The sequence below is a fragment of the Drosophila subpulchrella genome, unplaced genomic scaffold (genome assembly GCF_014743375.2).
Source record: "Drosophila subpulchrella strain 33 F10 #4 breed RU33 unplaced genomic scaffold, RU_Dsub_v1.1 Primary Assembly Seq22, whole genome shotgun sequence".
Taxonomy (NCBI): Eukaryota; Metazoa; Arthropoda; class Insecta; order Diptera; family Drosophilidae; genus Drosophila; species Drosophila subpulchrella.
Window position 1 is genome coordinate 259,418 of NW_023665540.1, and position 24,846 is coordinate 284,263.

At 38.4% G+C, this 24,846-nt stretch overlaps 1 protein-coding gene across 10 annotated transcripts in view; it reads right to left on the reverse strand.

The window, feature by feature from the left end:
* LOC119559353 (UDP-N-acetylglucosamine--peptide N-acetylglucosaminyltransferase 110 kDa subunit) overlaps window positions 1–24,846 on the reverse strand; it is a 286,535-nt gene that overhangs the window by 46,845 nt on the left and 214,844 nt on the right. Inside the window, exon 10 of one of the 10 annotated variants that reach the window (XM_037872402.1) lies at window positions 24,802–24,829. The exons of the other annotated variants lie outside the window; for them this stretch is intronic. Coding sequence (XP_037728330.1) covers window positions 24,817–24,829 — 13 coding nt within the window. The 3' untranslated portion in view covers window positions 24,802–24,816. Of the gene's footprint in view, window positions 1–24,801; window positions 24,830–24,846 lie in introns of those variants that run through there. 10 annotated transcript variants of the gene reach the window in all.

Here is a 24,846-nt window from a genome sequence, read left to right on the forward strand (position 1 = left end):
TGAATTTTAATACGCAAGCTGCCCCCAGCAGAATCCAGAAGTGGTTAGGCTAAAACAAGGGGAAATGAGTACCCAGGTGGGAACACAAACTGAGAAGCAGAAGAAAGCTTTAGGTAACGATATAAAAGAAGTAGATATAGAGAATATGCCGTCAGAAACTCATCTACGGTCGGTCAACCCCAGTACAACCTAGTCGACTGTAACAGTCGCAAAAAAGGAAAATGAGTCCTTGATTTACTTGCATTAAGTCTTCGATAAAGAACCAAAATAGGATCCAAGGTGTCAACGTGAAGTAGTAGACCACAAAGAAGACATCGTGTGCCTGATCACTCTATCCATGTGGCTCCTGATTATCCCCCGAGGACTACAATTGTATGAGAGATCCGTACAGCGTACAGAGGAAATCTTGGCCGTCACCACTAATTGGACCGAGAAGCCGAGAATAAAATTGATAACCAATTACTAACACAAATAGACAAATTATAGCAATTACCAAAAAGATTAACAATTTAAACTAGTAAACCCATCCACGGCAAAAAGAATACATACATACATCAAATTTTTGTCTGCACGATCCCTTTCGCGTTCTATGTAATAATTATAACAAACTTTACCATTTAATTTGCACTTCATCTTCTATCCCGGTATTAAAAACTAATATTTTAACTCATTTGCTTAATTCTTAGTTGCTTCTTTTATTTTCATTTGTGTCCCGTCTCTATTTGTTTTTTGTATCTTCCTCGCGAACTCGCATTTTTGCCCAAATTGATAAAAGGGCCCCGCGCGTAACAAGCACGTGCTTGGTGTCGTTGGGCCACTTGTTTGTACTGCTCGTAGTGCATCAACGTCCATCAAAAAAAAAAAAAAAAAAAAAAAATATCAACATAGCCACAAGTAACAAAGTGAACGTGCAAGTGTAACCTGAGGCATGCCAAGACGATTGATAATCTAAACAAAATCTCATTTAAATTTTTACATTAAAAAAGCTATAAGCGGTGAATTTGAATACGCAAGCTAACCTTAGCAGAATTAATAAGTGGGATTGGCTAAAATAAGAGGATATGAGTACCTAGATGGTACACAAACTCAGAACCCGGAAGCAGAAGAAAAGCTCTAGCCAACGGTATAAAAGAAGTAAGCCTCATAGGGAATAAACAGCCAGAAACTCATCAATGGTCCGTCTTAAACCCACTGTCAGTCAACCCGCGTACAACCCAGTCGATTGTAACAGTCGAAGAAAAGGAAAATGAACACTTGATTCGGATGCATTAAGTCTTGGTTAAAGGATCAAAATAGAATCTAAAGTGTCTAAAGCGGACGTTTACGCCGTCAATTATGTTGAAGTAGTAGTATAAGTAGTAGTATAAGTAGTAGTAGTAGTAGTAGTAGTAGTAGTATAAGTAGTAGTATAAGTAGTAGTAGTAGTAGTAGTAGTAGTAGTAGTAGGAGTAGTAGTAGTAGTAGTAGTAGTAGTAGTAGTAGTAGTAGTAGTAGTAGTAGTAGTAGTAGTAGTAGTAGTGTGCTTGAACCCATGTGGGTCCTGATTATCCTCCGAGGAATATATATGTATAAGAGATCCGTAGAGCGTCGCTGGGACCACGGACAAGAGCTCGAGAAAATAATGAGCATCACCGCTAATTGGACCGAGAGGACGAGAACAAAATTAAAAAATAACTACTGTTGAGCTATTTAGCTATTTTATTAGCTGTTGTAAAATTGAAGAAAAACGAAATTCTTCGCTTGGTATATGTACTGGTTAACAATTTATTAGCCAAGGATTACAATAGGCGAGAAAAAAGTGTTTTCAATGTCAAGAGCAATTGCGAGCTACTTTACAAGAGTTAGCCAGCCGGACGGTTGGCACAAGAATGCAAACCAAGAGAGCAAGAGTGCGAGATCCAAAGAGATGCTTATTGCTATGCAGCTGATATAAGAGCTTAAATCCGCTGTTGCTGACTCGACATACTCTCCCATTTGATCTAAGTTTCAACATCATCCTTAAGGGGCAGTAGAGACAGCTTGTTTATTACTCGGTTTGTCTTCAGTATGGCAACTCGAGCAACGCGGTCTCTACCGACCAGAAGCTCGACCACTCTTACATGGGGCCACTTCATGGGAGGCTTTCATCCTTGACCAGGACTAAGTCATTGACGATCAGGACAGGCTTTGGTGGCAGTGTCAAGAAATCTTCCTTCCATCGGGCCCAACAGATCTGCTGTAAGCAAGCCATCAGTCCAGGCGATTGAAGATAAGGTTGGTCACATCCGGTTCGACGAACGAGGAAGGCGGACCACCATTTAAAAAGTGAGCTGGGGCTAAACACATCCAGATCAGCAGGGAGAATTACAGTACACAAGAGTCCGCAACTCATCTTGGGCTAGAACTGGAGGACCAACAGCGCGATAGAAATGGTGCATAGCAATCTTCACAGACGCTTCTTAAAGACCACCAACGTGCGGCGACCTCGGAGGAATAAAAAACTAATCATTGGATTGAATTGTCATCTATTGTAATAAATGGATTTAAGAAAAAAATGCAGACTGACGTTATATATACAGATTTTAGTAAGGCCTTTGACTCTGTCAACCACTCTCTTCTCTTATTCAAATTAAATCAGCTTGGGTTTCCATGTAATCTATTAACTTGGATTTCAAGTTATTTGAATGTTAGGACTCAGAGAATTATATTCAAGAACGCTGCTTCAAAATTGATCTACGTGACATCTGGAGTGCCTCAGGGTAGTCATTTGGGCCCTTTGCTGTTTACTTTGTTTATTAATGACCTTCCCTCTATCATAACACATTCTCGTGAACTAATGTATGCTGACGATGTTAATCTTTGTTTATTATACAATTATATAGCGTCGGGATTCAACTTAAAGTCAGATATTGATTGTTTTTAGGGATGGTGTGAGTACAACCTTTTAAACTGCCTTAAATGCAACGTTATGACTTTTTATAGGGGTACTCCTACTTTTGTTAGTTACTCTCTTCAAAATACGCCACTCTACCGTATATATTCAGTTAATTACTTAGGCGTTCTTCTGGGCCCAAAATTTAAATTTGACTGCCACATAATGTCCACTGTCAACAAAGCCATGAGTGTTCTTGGGTTTATAAAGCGCTGGTCAAAAGAATTCGATGACCCTTATACAACCAAATTATTATTTACCTTCCTTGTCCGTCCTATTTTGGAATATTGTTCTTCGGTTTGGAGTCCACAGTATCAAGTGCATATTGACCGTATTGAGTCGGTACAAAAAAAATTTCTTCTTTTTGCCCTTCGTAGTTTGAACTGGGATCAAAACGTAAGGCTACCTTCCTATCAGAGTAGATTACTATTGCTTAATTTAACTACACTTGTAAATCGAAGAACAATGCTTGGTACTATTTTTATGCAAAATCTTATAAGAGGTGATATTGATTCTGTACAACTTGTAAACCGCCTAACTTTCAATGTTCCTGTTAGACTAACACGAAATTAAATTAAATTTGCCACGATGTACATCAAATTTTTGTCTGCACGAGCCCTTTTGCGTTCTATGTAATAATTATAACAACCTTTATCATTTAATTTGCAGTTCAACTTCTATCCCGGTATTAAGAACTAATATTTTAGCTCATTTGCTTCATTCTTAGTTGCTTCTTTTATTTTCATTTGTGTCCCGTCTCTATTAGTTTTTGCATTTTCCACGCGAATTTGCATTGTTTTGCCCAAATTGATAAAAGGGCCCCGCGCGTAACAAGCACGTGCTTGGTGTCGTTGGGCCACATGTTTGTACTGCTCGTAGTGCATCAACGTCCATCATATTGTTAGAAAGGGTGTCTTAGTTCAAGCAGCTTATTGCGCGCGCCAACCAAAGTTGGTTGCATTGTCAGGCCAAATTTGCCGCGACTTTCTTCTGGTGCATATATTTTATTTATTTTGGTTTTGACTCTTCCTAACGACATTTGACATATGAAACATTAAATTCTTAAGGACTAAGTTTTGTTTTAAATTATATAATGCTTTGAAGATGTGTGTGTAATTCCATTTTGAATTGCCTGGCAGACTTAATTGTTTTTAATGGATGTGGTAGTTTATTTCAAGAACGTACAGCACAGATAAAAGTGTTTCTCAGCATAGGCATGTTTAACTTTTTGACAAATTAGATTGTTTGTTCTGTTGGAAGCGCTGAATTTTAGTTTACTAAAGAGATATTTTGGCTCGTAAGTTGTTATTACTTTGTGCAACAGTACTAGTGTTTTATACTCGATCCAGACTTTTAGCGGCATATCAAAAATTTTAAAAGTTGCATCAGAGATTCGATCTGTGCCCCTGCGATTAAATATATACCTCGCTACATTATTGAAGGCTACAAGGAGTTTGTGCTGGCTAGTAGCATCACAATTTCCAAAGACTTCGCCTCCATAGAATAGAAGTGGTGTCAGCTTAGTTTTCGCAATAAGCATTTTTAAATTTGTTGATAAAAAGGTTTTCGTGTTTTTCGTGTGTAAGTATCCAATACATTTTCCCAATCGTACAATTTACGATAGGATAGAGTGGAATTTCTTGTAAAACCCAAGTTGCTCGCGCTGTCTACATAGTTTAATTGTGACCATTTAAGGAATGTTTTTCCAGATGATCTGTGTTAAAGCATCGGGTTTGTATTACTATGCTGTATGATTTGAGGGGGTTTAAGGATAATCTATTTCGCTCTGCCCATTTGCAAACCATGTCTAATTCACTGTGACAGACACGAACACATTCATTAATTTGGCTAACAGGACAGCTTACATATAGTTGGATGTCATCGGCATACATGTGGAGCTTGGAAATGGAGCGCTTTTGACTGCCTGATTTGGTTCTCAAATCCATCCATCTCCAGGATGGAGACTGGTAATTCTACTGAGCGTCCATCCTGGAGAGGATTCACTCGTTCAAGTTGAGTCCCAGTCCCACGGTACTTTTTCATCAACACAGCTGACAGCCCTGCCAACTGAATTCGAAGGTCAAGACATCTGTCAACTCTACAGAACTTGAGAAAAAAAAAGAACACGAGCTTCAGCGACCAGAACAACATCGTCACCATTTTCTTTTCTGTCCATTGCGACCCCCTTTGTATAAAAGTTAATAAATGAACAATCCTGAAGTGTAAACATTATAAGCTGATGAGTTAAAGGTTGTTTTATTTGAACTTCAGTCGATTAACTACTCCCAAGAGCCCGTCTCGGATCCATGAGAGCGCAACCGCAGAGTCGCACCAGCAATAAACCCCCTCCCTCGAATACGTTGGTGACAGATATTTCTGAGATGAGCGTAGACAGAACTTGAGCATCGTAACGACCCAGTTTAGGCACAGTGACTCAACTTTAAAGAAATCAAATTAGGTTGTCCGTAGCAAACGATGTAGGCGCCATATATTTCTACGCTGTCATCACAAAATCCATGAATCTCAGTCTTAGCATTTGTAAAATGAACCAAACGGGGAAATAACGCGTGGCTAATCTGCCCAAAGCTCATGCATATAGCATGCCATTCCGTGTTCTGAGACTAAGGAAGACTTTCATTCCAATATAAGTTCGCCATGCACAGTTGCTGAAGGGAAATTTTTGATTTTTTGATCATAGGCCCAACCAACCAAATTGCAGATAGGACAGATCGCCTTCAGGGGGTTGATGCTGAATGAAACAGTATCCCAAGCAAGACCAAGCGTTTTTGTGAAATCAGTGCCATCATCAAACTTCAAATACGACTCCTTGTCATCTTCAGCAACTCCATACAGCAACAGTGGGCACATTCGAGCACTACTTTCTAAGTTTAAAATTTCCGATGGCTAGAATTTTGGATTGTTTTTTCAAGCTGCAAAAAACTTCTACTTATCACTTGACACGGCCTTTCGGAAGGCTACTGGGTGGATATCCTTGCCAAAGTCTTTCTTATCCTAAGCTTAGATCAGTGCTGAGTAGATCTGAGGGTTGTCATTATCCTTATATGTGATCTTCTCGCCTCCCTGGCCACTGAAAGCTTTGTATGGTCCTATGAGCCTTGCAATTTTGCACGCCGTATAAGGCTCCCAACAATTAAATCGGCATCAGGGCACCCTTTCACAAGTGTTAGTATACAACTGACCCTAATCCTGAAAATAAAACATTATTTTTCCCAGAGATAAGTTATTTATTTTTTTTTATTTTTATCAGAGCTCGCAAATAACTGTTGACCGTTTTTCTTCTTGCGCTCTCGTTGCGAGCAAAACCGAAAAAGTTCCTACTGTCTCGCTCTCGCTCTGAGCAAGAGACTCCTGCTGTCTTCACTTATGTTTTCTGTTTAGCGCTTTTCGTTGAGCTCTTTGTATGTCGCTCTTTCATGAGCAGTGCGAAAAGAGCGGAACGAGAAACGCTCGCACAATGACAGTCAACAAAAGACCGATTGACCGAAAAACTCAACGCAAACGGTCTTCACATTTACTTTCGTTGTTGTGAAAAAGAAATAGTATAATTTGTTTAACACAACATTTTAAATTTATTTTCAAACATTTCGATTTCATATTCCATATAACAAATTGATATGAAAAAGCAATAAAAAGTTTCAGAATATGTTGTTCTTAAATTTTTTTTGCATTAAACGCGTTCGAACGTACGTTCGCGACCCGTGGAAATGCCCATATAATGAATATATATATATATATATTAGTTAATCGAACTTCTTCGTTCACTTAATATAAAGTGTAGGGCTGAGAATGCCCGTTCGACGGAAACTTGCGTTGCAGGTGTAGCCAGCACAACCTGCGCTAGTGCACTTATATAAGGAAGCTTAAGCTGCAAGTCATAAAAAAATTCCAATATATTTGAAATTAATGGCAAGCGACCAAAAGTAACGTCCAAGTTTTCGATGTCAGCATAACTTTTGACAAGTTTGGCAGAAACAGGATTTTTTTGCTTCCTGACACTGTCTGAAAATCGTTCAAAAACGCCGAGACCTGGGACTTCTCTTCAGATGAGGATGCGGTTGAAAGAGTTGACGAGAATGAGGAGTCAAACATCTCTTCACGCACAGGAGCTTCGAGCGCCGGAACATTTGGTGTTTGTGCCTTAAATAATAAAGCTATAGGTATGAAATTTTTTGGGATTTTAGTTTAGTACAAGTATTAGTTTTTGACGAAGACAGTCTTAATTAATAACATAGTTTCTTAAAATTACAACATAAACAAAACAGGACCCAAATTTCAAACATTCTAGGACATACAGGCTTACTTGTTTCAACTCAAATAAACGAAAAGCTATTTTTTTTAATTGGCCTTCGCTAACGATTTCTGGTAGTTCGTCAACATACAATTTACCCGAGGATATATATATATATATATATTCCTAGAATGGCTTAATCTATTCTGGTGGCAACATCGATTTTCAAGGACACCAGCTTTTCCTTCACAAGAGCCCTTATGTTTTCTTTGACAAACTGCTCTTTGACTGACACAAAATTCATAATATTTCGAGACGTTACAGGGTTCATGCCAAGTGCATTATATATTGGATCCATTATTTCTTTGAACCCTTCACTGTCTAGAAATATAAATGGTTTTCCGTCCGTGGTTACTATTTTAATCAAAGAAACAATTGCTGCTTTGCTCGTTTGATACGATATTCTTCGTTTTTCTTCACATTGGGATAATTGTGAATGCTATGAAAATGTCCATATGTTTCGTTGTTAAATGCCGTCTAAGGTTTGTTGAATGATTGCCGGACAATTTAATACCACAAACATTACAAATTGACTTGTTCTCTTCCAAGTTAAATTTAAAGAATTGGTGCACTTTTTTATTCAATTCTCTTCCCATTTTACAGAACAAAATAATTACACAACTTCACACACTCAATTCACGATTGCAATTAATATATTTCGGCTGCAAAACCGACGATTAACAATTTGCTTGCCTATGCGTGTGAATGTATACCAATACATACGCAAAAGACCATTTGCTTCACCTGAACAGGACAAAACGGTCCTGGAACAACCAGAACAAAACAGAATAGAAAAGAGCTCATTCAAGAACCCATAAATCGGTTGCATTCTGAGTCTTTTCGTAAAGAGTCACGAAAAGACTCTTATTCGCAGACAACGAGAAACGGTCGACAGTTATTTGCGAGCTCTGATTTTTATATATTACATTTTTTTGTATAAATTAAGGTACTAAATCGATTTTATGACACTAATTTAGCTTTATACCACATAAGATATAGAGACAACGTGGATTTGGCATAATAAAGCAACCAAATCGGTTAAGTTTTAACGATAACAGCATGTGTGCCAAGACTTTTGTTCAGCATAGTCTGCTTATTTTTGGTTATTTAATTTAAAAAATGTAGTTTTAGGAGATAATTCAATGAAACAAAATTAATTCGATTGTTAAATACTCCCTTTATTCAAAATAATTCAAGATGCTAAGTGTGCCAACACTTAAGTATGTCACTGTATGCCCTAAATCAAGTTATTACTTTATGAATGCCGCATATTGAGCCTTTAAAGCTGGACGACGATCTAGTTTTGTTTCTAAGGACAAGAATCTACGATGAGCTTGCTGGTAGGACTCTCCCAAAAGACTAAGATTCAGTTTGGCAGGTAATCAAACAGAATAATCACCAACTGGCAAAAAGCGACATGCCGTACGCCGTGTTCCTAACAGTCTAAGTATTCCACTCCCCAAATTGGTCGAAGAAGATAATCTAACCGATCCAAAATTTTCTCCTTATTAGCGAAGGGTAGATCATGAGACGACATTAAAGAGGAGCCATGGGAGAGACCATAACCTCCAGAAACAACTCAATTCAGGCGAGTTTATTGAATTAGAGAGGAAACTAGATTTGCCCAACGCACAACAGCTCATAGAAAAGGCCAGCTCCAATTAAGAGGTCTAAAAGGTAGCATAAAACTTGGGTCAGCTAACAGTATATTTTACGGTTCCAGTTTCCCATGTCGACATTTAAGCTAAGCTGTCGCTCGGTGCGTTTTATGCGGTAATGTAAACTGAGTACTTGCACGTTTGGCACGACTGCATTGTAATATAAACTGAGTGACCATCCGTCACAAAATTGGAATCTCCTACTCCGGTTACAGATGCTGTCCTTGTCTTCTTTGTTTAAAGCTGGTCTGCGAAATATGGTCTGCAAAATATCTAGATAGTCTTCCTTCTTCATAACTCCATCAATCTCCTTAATTGGTCCAACGCACACTGGGCCAGCCGATCCGATTTTTGGCCAAAAGTACGTTTTTTTTTAAGAAAAAGACCGGAACGAGTATGGAGTCCTTTTTATAATACATTAAACGAATTTATGCCAAAGATTCAAAGAATTCGGGCAAGAAGTTTTCTTTTAACGTATTTTTAAAGTAAAAAATTCATTAAATATTGATGGAAATGAAAAAAATCTAGAAGTCAAAGATGCTGATGTAGCTGTTCGACTTCTTCACAAAACTTTTAGAGGTCTTTATTTTCAACAAGTAAAAAATATTAACAAGTTCGTATGTCTTACTTGTTTCATAAAATAATCTTTTTCGTTGATTTTTACTGCTTTTTTTTAGAAAATAAGTACTTTAATTTTCGAGTGCTTTTGAGTGCCATTCCCAAATGGAGTCATTACATCAAAAATAAATTCTTTGATTAATTTACTAAAATCGCTCATCGCCGACTCGATGCGGTTTTGCCTTAGTTTTCAGTAATTTTAGTTTTAATTGAAGGCTTAGTTTGAAGTCGAACCATTTTGATGAGCTTTACTAAGAATGCCCAAAAGTATGCCGTATTTTTTTCTTCTTCAGGTTTTAATGTACTTTTTGCGCGCCAATACTTGATTTTAGTTGGCCTAACATCTAAAATCTACTTTTTTCATTCATTTCCGCTTATTTTATTTCTGAAACCAAACAATCGAATGGAATATCGGTATTTCGAAAAGAGAAATATCAACTTTTTTGGCTCGTCTCTAAAAAATGTTCACAATTTCTGTCATTCATAAGGGAGGACTTAAGTATGCTTAAAGGTATGCTGCATTTCTTGCACTTCCTTCGGATGAGAACTAAAATATATTATCCAAATATTAATGTAGCTTAAATAAATACGTAGTCGAAGGCCTTGTAGCTAGCACTACACCCCCTATGTTAGTATTAGTTTTGTAAACTTTACTATGATCTTAAATAAATAAATAAATGAAGCATACTTTTGTGATGACTTTAGAACATGTCAAATTAACGTTAAACAAATTAAAAAAACAATATTTTACAAACAATTTTTTTCTAATAATTTGATTATAAGAATCTAAGGAGATTACAAGAAGAAAAAAATAGAAAATTTTGTTAGGTCGAATATTAAATAAGCGTTGAAGTGGGAGCCTCCGAAAGTAGCAATTTTTTACGGTTCATATATCTTTAACGACATAATATTTAATAGTGGTGTTAATTTTTTTTAATTTGTTTTCTTTCATACTTAATCGTGTATGAAAATGGATTGAGTGCGTCTTCTAGTTATTTTTTTTTTAAGTAAAAAACCGAAAAGTATGTAAAATTTTCCGATTTTGGCTTGGATTATCTATACCATATAAAATTCCAATAAATTTTACTTTCAGTTCGATGAAAAGTTCAATCTTTTAAGAGAAAAACGCAAAAAACTGCATCCTTCTAACTATCCCAGGAAAGAAATTACAGATTTTTGGCCAAAAAATTAACTTTCTGGCCCAGTGTGCAACGCTCCACCAAGTAAAAAAGCTCCAGACCTTGACATTTCCTCCTTCTTCCAACAATATTGTTTACCATCCGACTGGTATCGATTAAATTTAGATTCATCAGACCATATAACTCTTTTCCAGTCGTCCAGTTTCCAATTTTTTTGTGCCCTCCCAAATATTAATCGCGCTTTTATATTTATATCGGACTAGGCCGTTTTCTTCTTTTTCACTTCTGAGACGTATCCAATGCGCCCAAGTGTTCGACACGCTGTACACTTGCTGACGGGCATACCTATGGCTGCGGATGCATCCTTGGATGTGCAGTTTTTCTCATTTTTAATGTTTTGCATCATAAGCCTTGCATCTGCATCGGTCAAAATTCGACGTGGACCACTTCTTTGTACCTTGGGAACCGCGTTGCGCCTTTTTTGCACACGAATGACTGCTGATTGGCTGATTCTTAACTTTTTGGATATTATTCGTGTCGAACATCCATTTTCAGTTAGGTTTACTACTGAATTTTCAACGTCTCTTGACAATTTCTTCATTTTACCTTTTTTATGCGGGCCCAAAGTCAATAGTTGCAAATATGTACTCAGACTTGTACGCCACTGTACGCTGCTTGAGCATGAAATTTTGTTTGTGCGTATTCAAACTCCATTTTAAGGCATTGGAAACATTTAAATGGTGTTAAACAGCTTTATATTAGAAACTTTAGTTCTAACACTTTTGGTAAACCCCGCTGGTTCAGCTGGAATACAGCTATTAATAGCTAAGATTTGTAAGCCCGTAATTTGTGAACAACTAGAGCTACACCCTTGTGCTTCATGTCGTTGAAAAGGTATTTTGAAATACTGTGTACGCCTTCCTACCGTGATTCGTCCAAATACCATAGTTTAAAAACAAAAAAGAACGCTATAGTCGACGTCCTCGACTATTAGATACCCGTTAGTCAGCTAAAGGGAATGCGAGGGAGATGCAGATATGCATGCAGCAAAACGGCTGCTCCCGAGATTGGACACATTAATTACTTATAACTTTTTAATAAATGGTCCGATTTGAAGAATGTTTGGCATGTAAATGGGTATTAATAGCACTATGTAAAACCAAAAATTTATCTCGATTGCTCCTGGAAATTCTTATTCGCTTTAAATCGTTTTTAATTGTGTTTCTCGAAAGTGTTTGCTTTTTTGGAACCAATTTTAAGATGCCTTTGCTGAAATTGTAACGCACTGATTTTGTTGGTCTGCTCGCTACGAGATTTGCGCGGTAAGCTGAGTAGATTGTGTGTTCGTCCCACCAAATTTATATGACGAGACAACCCCGTAGATCAGTGAGAAGGCATAGAATTTATGGGATAACAGTGGGTTTATTTTCGTTTTACTTATTACAGCGGATGGCTGGCTCGGTTGGTCCCGGTGTCGCCTTGCGCTGGCTCCAATGGCAGCTGAATATGCTCGTCGTGACCCGTCGACGCGTTGACTCAGTGATCGCAGACTCCTTCATGTATCTCGAGATGCTCGTGGTGTCCCTCGCCTCTGCTCGCTCGCCGACGTGTTGACTCGAGGCCGTTTGTCGCGGCTTGGACTCGCAGAGAGATCGACCTTGCTCAGTCCAGGCGGTTCCACTAGGGTTTCGCTCAGTTCGCGCTGACAGTCCAGGCTAACGGGAAGAAGCAGACTATCAGTTCACTTTGCTTTACGCCTAGCGGAGGCGATCGATTCACCACAGCCTCACCCTATTGCTTGTCGTCCGTGACGTTCCTCCGCTATTTGATGGGTTTTCCGTGGCGATCGCGACGTCCATTGATGTCGCTGCCGATGTCGTCTGCTCTGCTCCTTATCGTGCTTGCTGCGAGGCTGGATGTATCTGGCTATTGAGGTCTTGGACGATCGCCGTTCCGGGTCTTGCTGAACCGTTGGGTTTCTCCAGGACAACGCCTTTTAAATGACTCAACTGCTCGCTCGACTGCTCGCCCTTTCTGGCTGGCAGAGTGGTTCTCTGGCACTCGGGGTTTCGGACGGTTGCTGTTCCAGGACTCGCCGGTAATCGCTGGGCTCTCCAGGACAACGCCTCTTGAGCCCACAAATCGATCGACCGCTCGTCCTTTGCGTCAGGTCTTGCTCAGGCGGGCAAGGCACACTGGGTCTAGACAGCTTTCCCCTTGAGTTCACGGTTCCTCGCCGCAGGACTTTATTGCTCGACTCTGACGGACCCGCCGGGCGATGTGCCAGGGTGTGGTCGCGACAAAGTATGAAACAAACCGCCTTGACTTAGCCGTGTGATGTCCTCTGGACCTCAGCTACCTATGTCTCAATTCGGAGATTCCTGATGTTCCAATCCCGAACGTTTCGACTTAGCGATCTTGCTTCTTGTAGGCATCCCACGGCGCTGCTTACAACGACTTGAGTTGTTGTTTACGTGCTACTGGTTGACTTTGACTTTAATAGCTGACTGATCTTGTTGGACTGACTCCTCGTGATCGAATGATGATAGCTCCCAGTGCCCTGCGGTCTTATTAGGGCATCCGGGAACCGTTATTTCTCTTTTGCGCACGGCCCGCTGGAACTCTCCACTCCAGGTCCAAAATCCACGGATCCAGTTTAGCCTCTTTTTCCTAGACCCACGGCTACCACCTGGAGTCCGATGTATTGGCGCTATCCTGCTGAACCTCCTGTGGCATGTGGCACACAGGCGCGCTGTCCCGCTGCTGAGATCTGGCACTTCTTCTTCCGGTGCTTTCCTTTTTTTCCGTTTGCACACGGCACCCTCACTCTGCCATCGAAGTCTCCACTCTCTCTCTCTCTCCAACCTCTCGTTCTCCAAACTCTCTTTCTCCAAACTATCGTTCTCCAATCTCTCTTTCTCCAAACTATCTTTCTCTAACTGCAATTTCTCAAAACTCTCTTTCTCCAAACTTTTCTCTTCAAACTTCTCACTCTCCAAACTCTCTTCGTATCTGGTAGCCAGCAAGCCACCATGTATAATTGCCGCTGCAATTTGTGGGGTGCTATTCAACTCGTCACAAAATGCCTAGATACCATTGATTGTTAAAAACTGTGGTACTGATTTTCTCTTAATTTGAATCTGTAGAGCCCTTGGATTTCTCAACTTTTGACAAACTGCGTGCAAAAGACCACGGCAGAGTCCAAAGTTCGGTGCGTTCCATTATTTCCGTTTGCACACGGCACTTTCACTCTGCTATCGAAGTCTCCACGCTCTCTCTCTCTCTCTCTCTCTCCAACCTCTCGTTCTCCAAACGCTCTCCACACTCTCTTTCTCCAAACTCTCTTTCTTCTCACAAAATGTCTAAATGCAATTAATTATTAAAAACTGTAGTACCGATTTTCTTTTTAATTTGAATCTGTAGAGCCCTTGGATTCCTTAACCTTTGACATACTGTGGGCAAAAGATAAGGTGAATTTTCAATTCAAACTTCGTGTCATTATCAGTAATATATTTACACTTGTGTTTACCAAACAACCAAGCATGCATTTTAAGAGTGCAATTTCTTGCCAAAAAAGTCGTCGCGTTGATGTGTGTGAAACAATGCTTTCAGATTATCAGGACAAGCTCAAATACATGATTACGGGAGATATGACTCGGATTTATGCTTACGACCCTGAAAAATACGATCAATGAAGCGAATATAGTGCTACAGGGAAGACAAGACCGAAAGGTACACGTTAAAACCGGCCAAATATCAAGGTCATGATTCCTTCCACCTGGCCAAACTGTTATTAAGGAATATTATTTGAGCGTTATACGACATTTGCGTGAAGCTATTCGCCTAAAAATACCGGAATTGTGGGCCAACAAGTATTGGGTTTTGCATTATGATGATGCACCGGCTCACATTTCACTTGTTCTTTGTGACCATTTCGCCAAAAATTCGACGCATATCGTTACGCAACCACCATATTCGCCTGCTTTGGCTCCGTGTGACTTCTGGCTATTCCCAATAGTCAAGAGACTACGTCGTGGATCGCGTTTCGAGTCGATTGTGGAGATACAAAAAATCGGAGATGATAATCCGGCAAGGAATTATTTTGCCTGTTTCGAGGATTGGAAAAAACGATGGCAAAAGTGTATTTTATAGGGAAGGACTTACTTTAAGGGGATAAGATTGATTTAAAAAAAAATAAAGAAAAATAAAAAAATTAAATCACCTTACTTTTTGCCACGGAAAAACACATTGTCCTAAATATTTAAAGTTATGTATACTTAGTTCAAAAACAATTACCGCTGCACTCGCCTTGAATTTTTTCGAAAAATATTCGTTCGATTCTAGATACCATGTCTGCTCTTGGGGAATCATTTTAGTTATTGGGATCAGATACTGAAATTTTGAATGCAGTTATCTAAGATAAAACAATAAAACTTGTTTATGACAGTAAGCTCGATTTTTTGTCGCTACCAACATGGGAGCAATGTTGCGATATTCGTATTGCCAATTTTTGGAATGCAGTGCTTCGTTCAACCACTCAAGGAACCTATGTATGTTAGCTTACAACAGTTGGCTCTGTTTTAACTGTCTGAGACAAGGACACATACTAGTGGTATGTAATTCGAAATCGCGAAGCACGTTGTGTAAAAGTTTTTACCATACTACATTACATAAAGGCCAATCTACTCAAGAGTTCCAATCTCAGTCACAACCAGCAGCTGCGTCATTAGTTTGTAAGAAGATTTGCAAGCTTATTATTGGTTTTCTGTTCGGAACTAGATTTTGTCATGGAGAAGAGCTTGTAAAACGCTCGCAACTAAAGTTGCAGCATATTCAACAGATAATATCAGGAATCGCCGAGGTTTGAACAATTTTGAAATTTTCAGTAATTGTAGAATTAAAGTCCCGCAAATGTGATTTTTCTTGATCTACTCAGGTAGCTATAACTCGGCCTATATCTCTTAACCAAACCGAAGACGGGATACAAACTTTCCAATGAATGATTCCAGAAAACCTTCCCTAAACTGACCCCTATTTTTTAAGACTCAGCGGATCGACTTACTCGTCATCTCAAATCACTTTTCTCAACTATAAATGGATGTTAAAATGTTGCTAGGTCTTGGATTGCCATTCCTGATAAACTGCCAGTTTGCCAATAATAAGATAAGTCGTTGCAGTTTTCCTCGTATCACTGGGCTGGAAGACGCAGAGTTTGAGCCCTTACACAGTAAAGATCTTCAAACAAGGGATAATACCATTTATGGATGAGTACGAGGACATATCAGTCCCGCCCAGGAAGTAGATATGCGTAACCCTCATTACATCATTGCGCACCATTGTGTTCATCGACCCCAAAGTACCACAACGAAGCTTTGAGTTGTGTTTGATGCTTCTGCGAAGATAGCTAAAGGCCCATTCTCCAAACGAAATAATGTTTACGGGTCCGAGAATTCAACGAGACTTAATCATAACACTTGTATGATTTAGAATGCATTGTAATGCTCTTACAGCAGGCGTGTCCAAAATGTACAGACAATTCGAAATTCATAATAAGTCTGCGATGCGATAAGTTGGAAAAAATAATAATGAAGAAGTTTTTTTTACACCATGTAACTGAAAGATATACATAAACTTAACAAAAAAAGGCATCGCCATATCTTTGCTTTTGTCAAATAGATTCATTTTTTTATTTTGTTTTAAATCTCATATCAATGGTATAATATCGTGATACAAATATGAAATCGTTTTAAGTCTATAAATAAATTCAAGCAACAACAATTCATTTCTCCTAAGCCTAAAGCGATTTGTAGCACGACAAAGAAGGCTCCTGCGAATGTATTGTGACTGAATTATAGAGCGTTTCTAGAATTATAACTCATTTAAATTAGATTATGGTGCACCAAACTGATCGAACAACCGAAACTCAAGACACAGACGACTTTTCTCTTTCAAAGATTATATGCTCGTTAAGCCGAGCAGAGCGGAGAGTTATTAGAGGGCTTACAGCTGAACATGTGTAGACATTAGGGTTATACAGTATTTTGTTAATAATCTGATCCAACACCCCGGCCCCATTGAAAGGGTGCACTTTCAAGACATAGGAAGTACAGCGAGCTTGTGAACAGTGCGGCAAAAGGTTCCCTTGGGGATGCGCAGCTGAACGACTCGGACTCTGTTGTCGCGCCCATACACTAGGGATTCCATCCTACCCATTCTCCAGTGCTGAGGGGGTACATTATCTTCGTGAATAATCATCATGGTACCGACAGCGATGTTTGGCGATGGGGAAGTCCATTTCGTTTTCGATCGGTCTGCGTTAAAATAGTCTGTAGACCAGAGATGCCAAAAGGAGTGCTTTAATGCCGTGACTGCTTCAAATCGTTGCAATTTGCTGGCTTTAGAGTCGTAGACGATACTTTCTGGCATGGAACGCAGTGATCTTCCCGTCAAAAAGTGACCTGCTGTCAGAGCTGAGAGATCGTTTGGATCTGATGACATCGATGTGAGGGGCGTGAGTTGAGGATGACTTCTATCTCAACCACGACTGCTGAAAGCTCTGTTGAGTATGCCTTTTGTGCTTTTCAGTGACGCTTCCCACAGCCCACCAAAATGCGAAGCCCTGGGTGGGATGAAGTGAAAGCTGATAAAGTCAGCCGCACAAAATTGTTGAATTGCGGTTTGAGTCTTTTTATTAAACAGGAACTTCCTTGGGTCGTGCAGGTGATTGGAGGCGCCAACGAAATTGGTCGCGTTGTCGCAGTAAATATCTGTGACGACGAGACATACGAGGCTTTCCGCGTCTTCGGAGATATGTGTGTATAGGTCCGCAGAAATCAACATCGCATTTGCTGAAGGGCTTACAGATTGGCAATCTTTCCTTGGTTAATTGACCAATTACTTGCTGCAGTAGTACGGCTCGATATCGAATGCAGTGGGTACAGGCTCGAACAATACGGCGCGCTAAGTCCCTTGCATTGATGATCCAGAAATTCAGACGAAGTAGCGACACCAACGCCTTTGGTCCGGCATGGAAGTTTCGAGTGTGAAGGTGGCGGCCATATTTAACTGCCATTGATGATTTGCTGGGAAGTAGTAGTGGGTGCTTCTCACCCTCAGGAATATCGGAATAGTCGGATGGCTTCAAACGCAGTGGTGCGGTATACAGCAATGCGACTCGTGAAGGGCTGGATTGGTAACCAATGTCATGTGACCTAGCGCCTGATATTCCTGCATGAATAGGACAAATTTATTTATTTATTTATTTATATCCTAGCGCTACATGTGCACACTTATAATTATTGCGCTAGTCACATTGAGTTGAAATTTTACATTATTATTATTTTTAAATTATTAAAACAATTTCTCTCGCTCTCCTAATTAATATTAATGACTAACATCAAATGTTTGTAGTTTCTTAGTTACTATTGTTATTGTTTTTAATATATATTTTTTTTTATTTTTATTTTATTTCATTTCATTTCATTTTTATACTTATGTGTACTTGTACTTTAAAAGATCTGTAACTTTATTGTAAAATTAAGTTGCGCTCCTAGTTGTTTTGTATTGGTGATTGGAACAATCTATTCCATAACCGGATACCATTTATGAAAAATTGCCTTCTCGAACACAGTGTTTGTATTCGAGGGCATATGTAATTTCTGGTTCTTACAGATGTGGCTTGGGTAAGTTTATTGAAAAGATATTTTGGTTCTCCACTCTTCACTATTTTGTGAAAGAATATTAAAGTTCTGAGATCGATCCAGGAGGTCAAATTAAGGTCAAGTATTTTATATGTCAGTTCTGATACATGGTCAAAACGTCTTAAGTTAAACACATAACGGGCAATTGAATTAAAAGCTACAGTTAATGTGCGCAAATCCCGCGCATCACAATTTCCAAAAATTTCTATGCCGCAAAAGAGAGTGGGCAGGAGGATAACTTTGGCGATTAATAGTCTAACTTCCTCAGTTAGGATCGATTTAGAGAATGAAAATTTTGGTCGCTCCATGATAAAGTATGGTTAAATGTTATCCCTAGATTAACTGCATTCACTTCATAGCTTATCGGCGTATGCTTTATATATAATTTTTGGAGTGACACTTTCATATGTATATGTATGAAAACATACATATTGAGATCTCAACTCAGGGAATTTCTGCATGCGTCGTTCTATTGCGTAGAACTGTCGACGAGACACTTCAGCGGAGTTTCCAAGACGAGAGGGATCATCCTTAAAGGGAAGGTTGACTAAAATGCGATCGTGGGAATCCTAAACTGTAGTGCTTGTATAGAGCGCCAGATTCCACCTCCCAAAGCTTGTCATCGCTTTGAATGTTGGGCATCCAAACAGTTTCTGGCCAGCTGAAGAGCATAGCGCACATGCAGATTGAGTGATTGCGAACGATGATTCATGCCCATACGACAGATTTCGAGATGGCTTGCTTGGATGGAATCGTCCTTGCGATGTGGGTTTGCTTGATTGAAGATATTGACAACGGCGTTTCAGCTGTGCAGCAAATTGTTGAACCTTTCTAGATTGGACATGGTTGCCTCACGAGCGATAATTTGTGTGAACGAGTTGATGAAATTTTTGAATTCTGCAAATTTTCCGTCGAACTTTGGCAAGGTAAGACGTGGCAACTTCGACGATGACAGAGCAATCGACCTGGATTGGGCCAGCGAAAACGGTGAATGTGGTGGTCTGGTGCTGTTGAGTTCCCCACCTAGCTGATCCTTGATAGCGACATTGGTCTCGACATAACTGTCTTCCAATTCTCCGCGACCGCTGACGTTGGGATCCAACGTCTAAATTTCAGATTAGACTGCCATAGATTGCGTGAAGTAAGACTCCAGAATTCCTAGCCGGCATCGCAGTTCTGCGCTAAAAAGTCCGTTGTCTTCGGCAGTGCTTGTTGTTACAAGGGGTTCAATGCGAGCTATATTCCTTTTAATGTTGGTCCGTTGGCGTTTACATTGCTCAATAGTTGACATCGTAGATATTACTCAAAGCAATGATAAACGTCGATCAATTTGCGAAGTGCGGCGAGCAGCGATCCTGGTGCGAAATGTGTGCGAATGCGATCAACAACCAACTGAAAATTGGCAACATCGGCGACGAAAGGCGCGCAGCAAAACTGAAGTTTGACAACAGCGGCGATGACATGCGGGCAGCAAAGGAATGGGCTAACTGTAATTCAGTAGCGCCGATGAGTCGGATGCTCTTGTGAAGAGCTTTGCGATGCGACGAGAGTAGAGCAGACTGCTTTCACTTGAGAGAATGACCGTCTACAGCGGCCGTAAATTTTCACTACGATAAATTAGGATTTGTTCAATTGTCTATAACTTTTTAAATTAGCAAACACAGCCCCACGTTGGGCGCCAAAAAATGTAAGCAAAATGATTTTTTTTAAATTATTTTTGCAGTTACCATTATTTTTGTTTGAAGAAACTTTTTGCATCAAAAAATTTAAGTTTTCAAGTCGAGGAAAAAAGTTCAAAAAGTAGATTTTCAAACAAATTCGTCCTTTTCAATAAATACTGAATGGGTTAAGAAATGTATTGTATCATTCAAATGGCATTAAATTACGTTTCCATTGATGCCAAAGTTAACAAGATGTAAGTTCAAATTATGAGTATATTTAACTTTTGTTTTGTGAAAATACTTTTGACCACCCCTGTAAGCTATTGCATAGCAGATTCTACATTTTTCTTGTTTGCTGACGATCTCAAAATATTTATGTCTGTGATGTAAATTTCTAATTGTGATCTTCCCCAAAATAATTTAATAAGAGTGGAAAATGGGTGTTCTCAAAATATGCCGACATTAAACTTGTCAAAATGGATAATTATTGTACTTTGATCGTATTCCATTAATATATTTTTATATTCTCACCTCAAGAAATGAATCCCGGGATTGTTTGATGCTAAATTTATTTTTATTGAACATATAAATTATTTAAATCCAAAGGCATATGCTATGTATGGTATTGTAAAACGAAATGCTACGCAATTTAGAGATCAGTACACGAAACTCTGCTTATTTTCATCTTTTGTTAGGTCTAAATTGAAACACGCTTCGTTTGTTTGAAATTCGACTGGGTCCTTACTAGTGTTCAAAATGCTACGCTATAGCTGTAGTTTCTAATACTTGATATGGCTAGGGGAGCCTAATCAATTTACGGTCCAAATATTACAAGTTTTCATTTGAACCGTTTTCATTTGAACCGACGCACTATGGGGAATTTGCCCACTTTTTGTGGCATTAATTAATAACTTAAAACGAAGCAACATTTAAAAGTTTTGTTTTTAGAATTAAGTATATAAAATTTAAAGGAAGTAAATTAAAAAAAGATGGGCGTTGTCAATCATATAAAAAAATTTTTTTTCTTGATTTTTTTTTAAAAAGACCAAACTGGTTTTAAAAAAAATTTTGGCGTTTTTTATTTTCCATTTTTTTTAGTGAATTTGTAATTTTTTGTATTGTTATCACTATAATTCTTAACAAAAATACTAAAATCCTATATATCAACGTTAAGTAAGTGAAATGATGTTGTAAAATAATTTTAAAATAAACGTTATTTAATAAAAAATATAGCTGAACACTTTTTCTCTTAAGATAACATCGAAACTGGCATTTACCAGACAAAAATGGGAGAAATATACCATATTAGGTAGAGGTCCTTAAAGCTAAATTTTAGAGAAAGTGCGCAAAAGTGCACTTTTATACTAACCGAGCCTAATGAGAATTAAATACTCTACAAGATAAAAAAGGTTTCAGAGGTGGAAACAGCTGGAATCACTTTGTAGCTCTATTTAAAAATACAAATTAACTTAAAGATTTTATTTTTTTGAGGTTAGAACTAGAACACGAATATACGAGCACCACAATCAGTAAATACAATATTAAGGTCACAAACACTAGTTACAAGTCCCTCTGATTGGATGGTATTTCAAAAATCTCAGAGCTATGTTTAGTTTTACACTTTTTGACAATTTAAACTATTAAGAATAATAGGCGCTTTACCAGCGCTGCCACCTCGTTGAAATAAAAACAGGCTTTAACAGCTGATAAACTTTAAACTTTTCTGTTAATAACATTAGATATTGAGTTATCCTGATGCATTCTGATGAACAAAAACTATTTTTAACGACTTTTAAAAAATGGGTTTTGATCAAAAAAAGTGGTCAAATTCCCCATAGTGCGACGGCAAACATGAAAACAAATAGAAATTCGGAGCGCAGAAGAAAATCACGACCGTTCACTTTCAAAGTCACAGACTTAATCTTAATCCAATGGATATCAAGATCGCTCTTGGATTTCCAACGGATTGCCTCAAATTTTATTTCAACAAAATGCTACAGCATATTTACTATTACACCACTGAGAGCAGTAGCCGTAGTCAAATAGTGCTGCGGCTCCCTATAGATTATATTTGTAGTATTTTTACAATGCTTTGCTCTGGCCTTCAAAAAAATTACACATTACACATTACACGAAATTTTTAATTTTACTTAATTACTTAGCAAAATTATTTTTTATGTCCCTGTTAGGTGCCTAAGGTCTTTTAAAATATTTTTTATTTTGGCTTACAGCGCATTTCATGCACCCATATGTAGAGTCTTACGTTATATTATTACATTTCCGTCTGGTATGCGTCTGGACCCATTAGAGATGCAATTAAGAAAAAAAATTTTTAATTACCTTCTGCCCCTTCATGTTTACTTTAGAAATATGCGCCACCATATCATACGAAGATATAGAAATAGAAGGAAATATATCGGTAAACTATATTCCAACGACCGAGAGATGCCAGCAGGCATATATTGACAAATGGACTTCGTAAATGCAATGCAGATAGATGTCCCTCCCTGGCTAATAGTATTATTTTATAACTTTATACTTTATGCTTATCTTGTGCTTTATGGTATTTTCAATTTTTTTATTAATATCTGTAAGACTGGTGTCCTGTTTTTTGTCTATTTAATAGTTGAAATTTTAACAAAACTAAATTGTAATTAAGCCTATACATTTGTTGTTGTAACTCTCTGTACGCTGTTGTGCATGCGTGTTAATAGCTTTTTGTGTTGTTTTCCATAGCTCTCTGTAATCCCTCTCCCCTTTCTTTTTATTTAAACTGTTGTCGTGTATATTTTGTTTATGTTTCGCATGCCACGCTTAGTCTATAGTAACTCTCTCGTGTTCTCTTGCTTTTGCAGTCTCTACGCGCACTTATACTTTTATACTTTTGTATGTCTAAAATTTTATTTTTGATCTTAGTGTCAAATTTAGGGAGGTATTTATAATTCTTTTTATTTTTGCTTTTATATATATCTTTTTAAATTTTGATTTAATAATATAAAATACCTTAAACAATCGGCTATCTTTTGCTCAAAAAAAGATTGTTAGTTTGGATCATCACCCGATGACGATTTTATTAACTGTCGTCTGTGAAATACAGCCATGTATCCTAAAAGTACTGGACTTGTTGGCAGGGTAAGGGATTTTATTGATGTGTGCGTTGAATTTTCTAAGACTAGTGCCTCTTGCGTTGAAATAGACCGTGATTTGGATGGCTACGTGGCACTGACCATTGATCGCTTTAAGAAACTTTTTGATATTCCTATAAACATAGTTGCTGAATTCAAAGAGTTTAAGGTAGACCTGTATAATAAAACACTGTCAGTTGAATTTAAAATCTGTGGGAGGAACCCCAATTTAACTTCCAGCATTTTTACCCGATCTGTAACAGCAGCTATGTCGGAATCCATTGGCGCTAGGGGTCTAAAACTTCGCTGCTGGCAGTACCCATAGGTACAGAAAGCTCTGGAGGAGTTCCTGGTCCCGCTTAATTATTTAGTTTTACATTTTTTAAATGTTCTAAATTCTAAAAGTTTTTTGCTTAATGATGAATTGGTCATGAAAGAATTTTTTCCTAACAGACGGAGATCTTATAGAAGGCCTTCCCCGGTAGTACCTGCGACAAAACACATAGCAGTTTTTTTTGGCCTATCACAATATAAGGGGACTTAATATGAAGCTACCTATGCTTTATGCTGACTCCTCTGCTTTTAATAAAGACATTCTGGTCTTGACTGAGACTTGGCTGTAACCGGAGATATCTGACTTAGAAGTTCTGTCCAACAATTTTAATACGTATAAAACCGATCGCTCTCCTCATAGGGGTGGGGTGCTGATTATCTCCTTCTGGAGATAACCTACTGGCCCATGAATCCACAACTAACTCGCGATTGGGACCTTTTAATACCCCAGCTTTAGCGGGAGGAGTTGGGTGGGTTGTTGCGGCCGTTGTAGATCGCGGTTACGTCGAAATTTAAAGATCCCTCCAGAAACTACCTAATAGAAAGTCCGCACTAAAACCTCAAATTAATAATGGAACTGAACAGTGGCGGATAAATTAAATTGGTAAGCAGCACATAAGTTGTTCGTCCTACCCTTCTACACCCTCCCAACCTTGGTTCTTTCCGTTAAGGTAGTAAATGAGAACCCCAAAATGTTTTGTTAATTATTATTTTATTTTAGAGCCCCATGTCCTCGGAAAATTTTAAAGGGGACTTAGCCTTTCATCATGATATATATATAATTAAATCTTACCAAACAAATATTGTAGGGGTATAATTGACATACATTAATCAAGACTTCATTTACTTAACTTCATGATATGCATTCAAGGTATATTAACTAACATAACTGGTCGTTTAAATTTCTATTCCAGGCATAGGTTTTCTTAGTTATAAGTGCAATTGATTGGTTTCTTTGTATGGGTCAAATCTGTTAATTCATTTCATTCGTTTTCTTCCTTCGTTTATTTTTCTTTGATTTACTTATGCAAGGCAACCCGTAATTAAACGCAATGAGTTCCCTTTAATTTATATTTATGGGCAGCCAAAATCTTCCAAGACAAATAACACAATCAAAACAAAACTGCCTGGAAAGCTTATCTCGGCCGAACTTATGTTTAGGCAAACCAGATCATCACCGAAGGTTTTGTATTTTGGGACGGCAGCCGGTTATTCGTTTTGGAGGGTTTTAGCTCACCCGTTCGCTTTTGGGGTAAAATTCTTTCAATTGGCGGCTTGCCCGAAACAATCCAAACTAGAGTAGCATGCGATCACTTACCCTCTGACAATTCCGATGAAGCGCTCCATGGTTCCAGGAGTAAACTAGATGAAATTCCTTGGAGAGACAAGTTT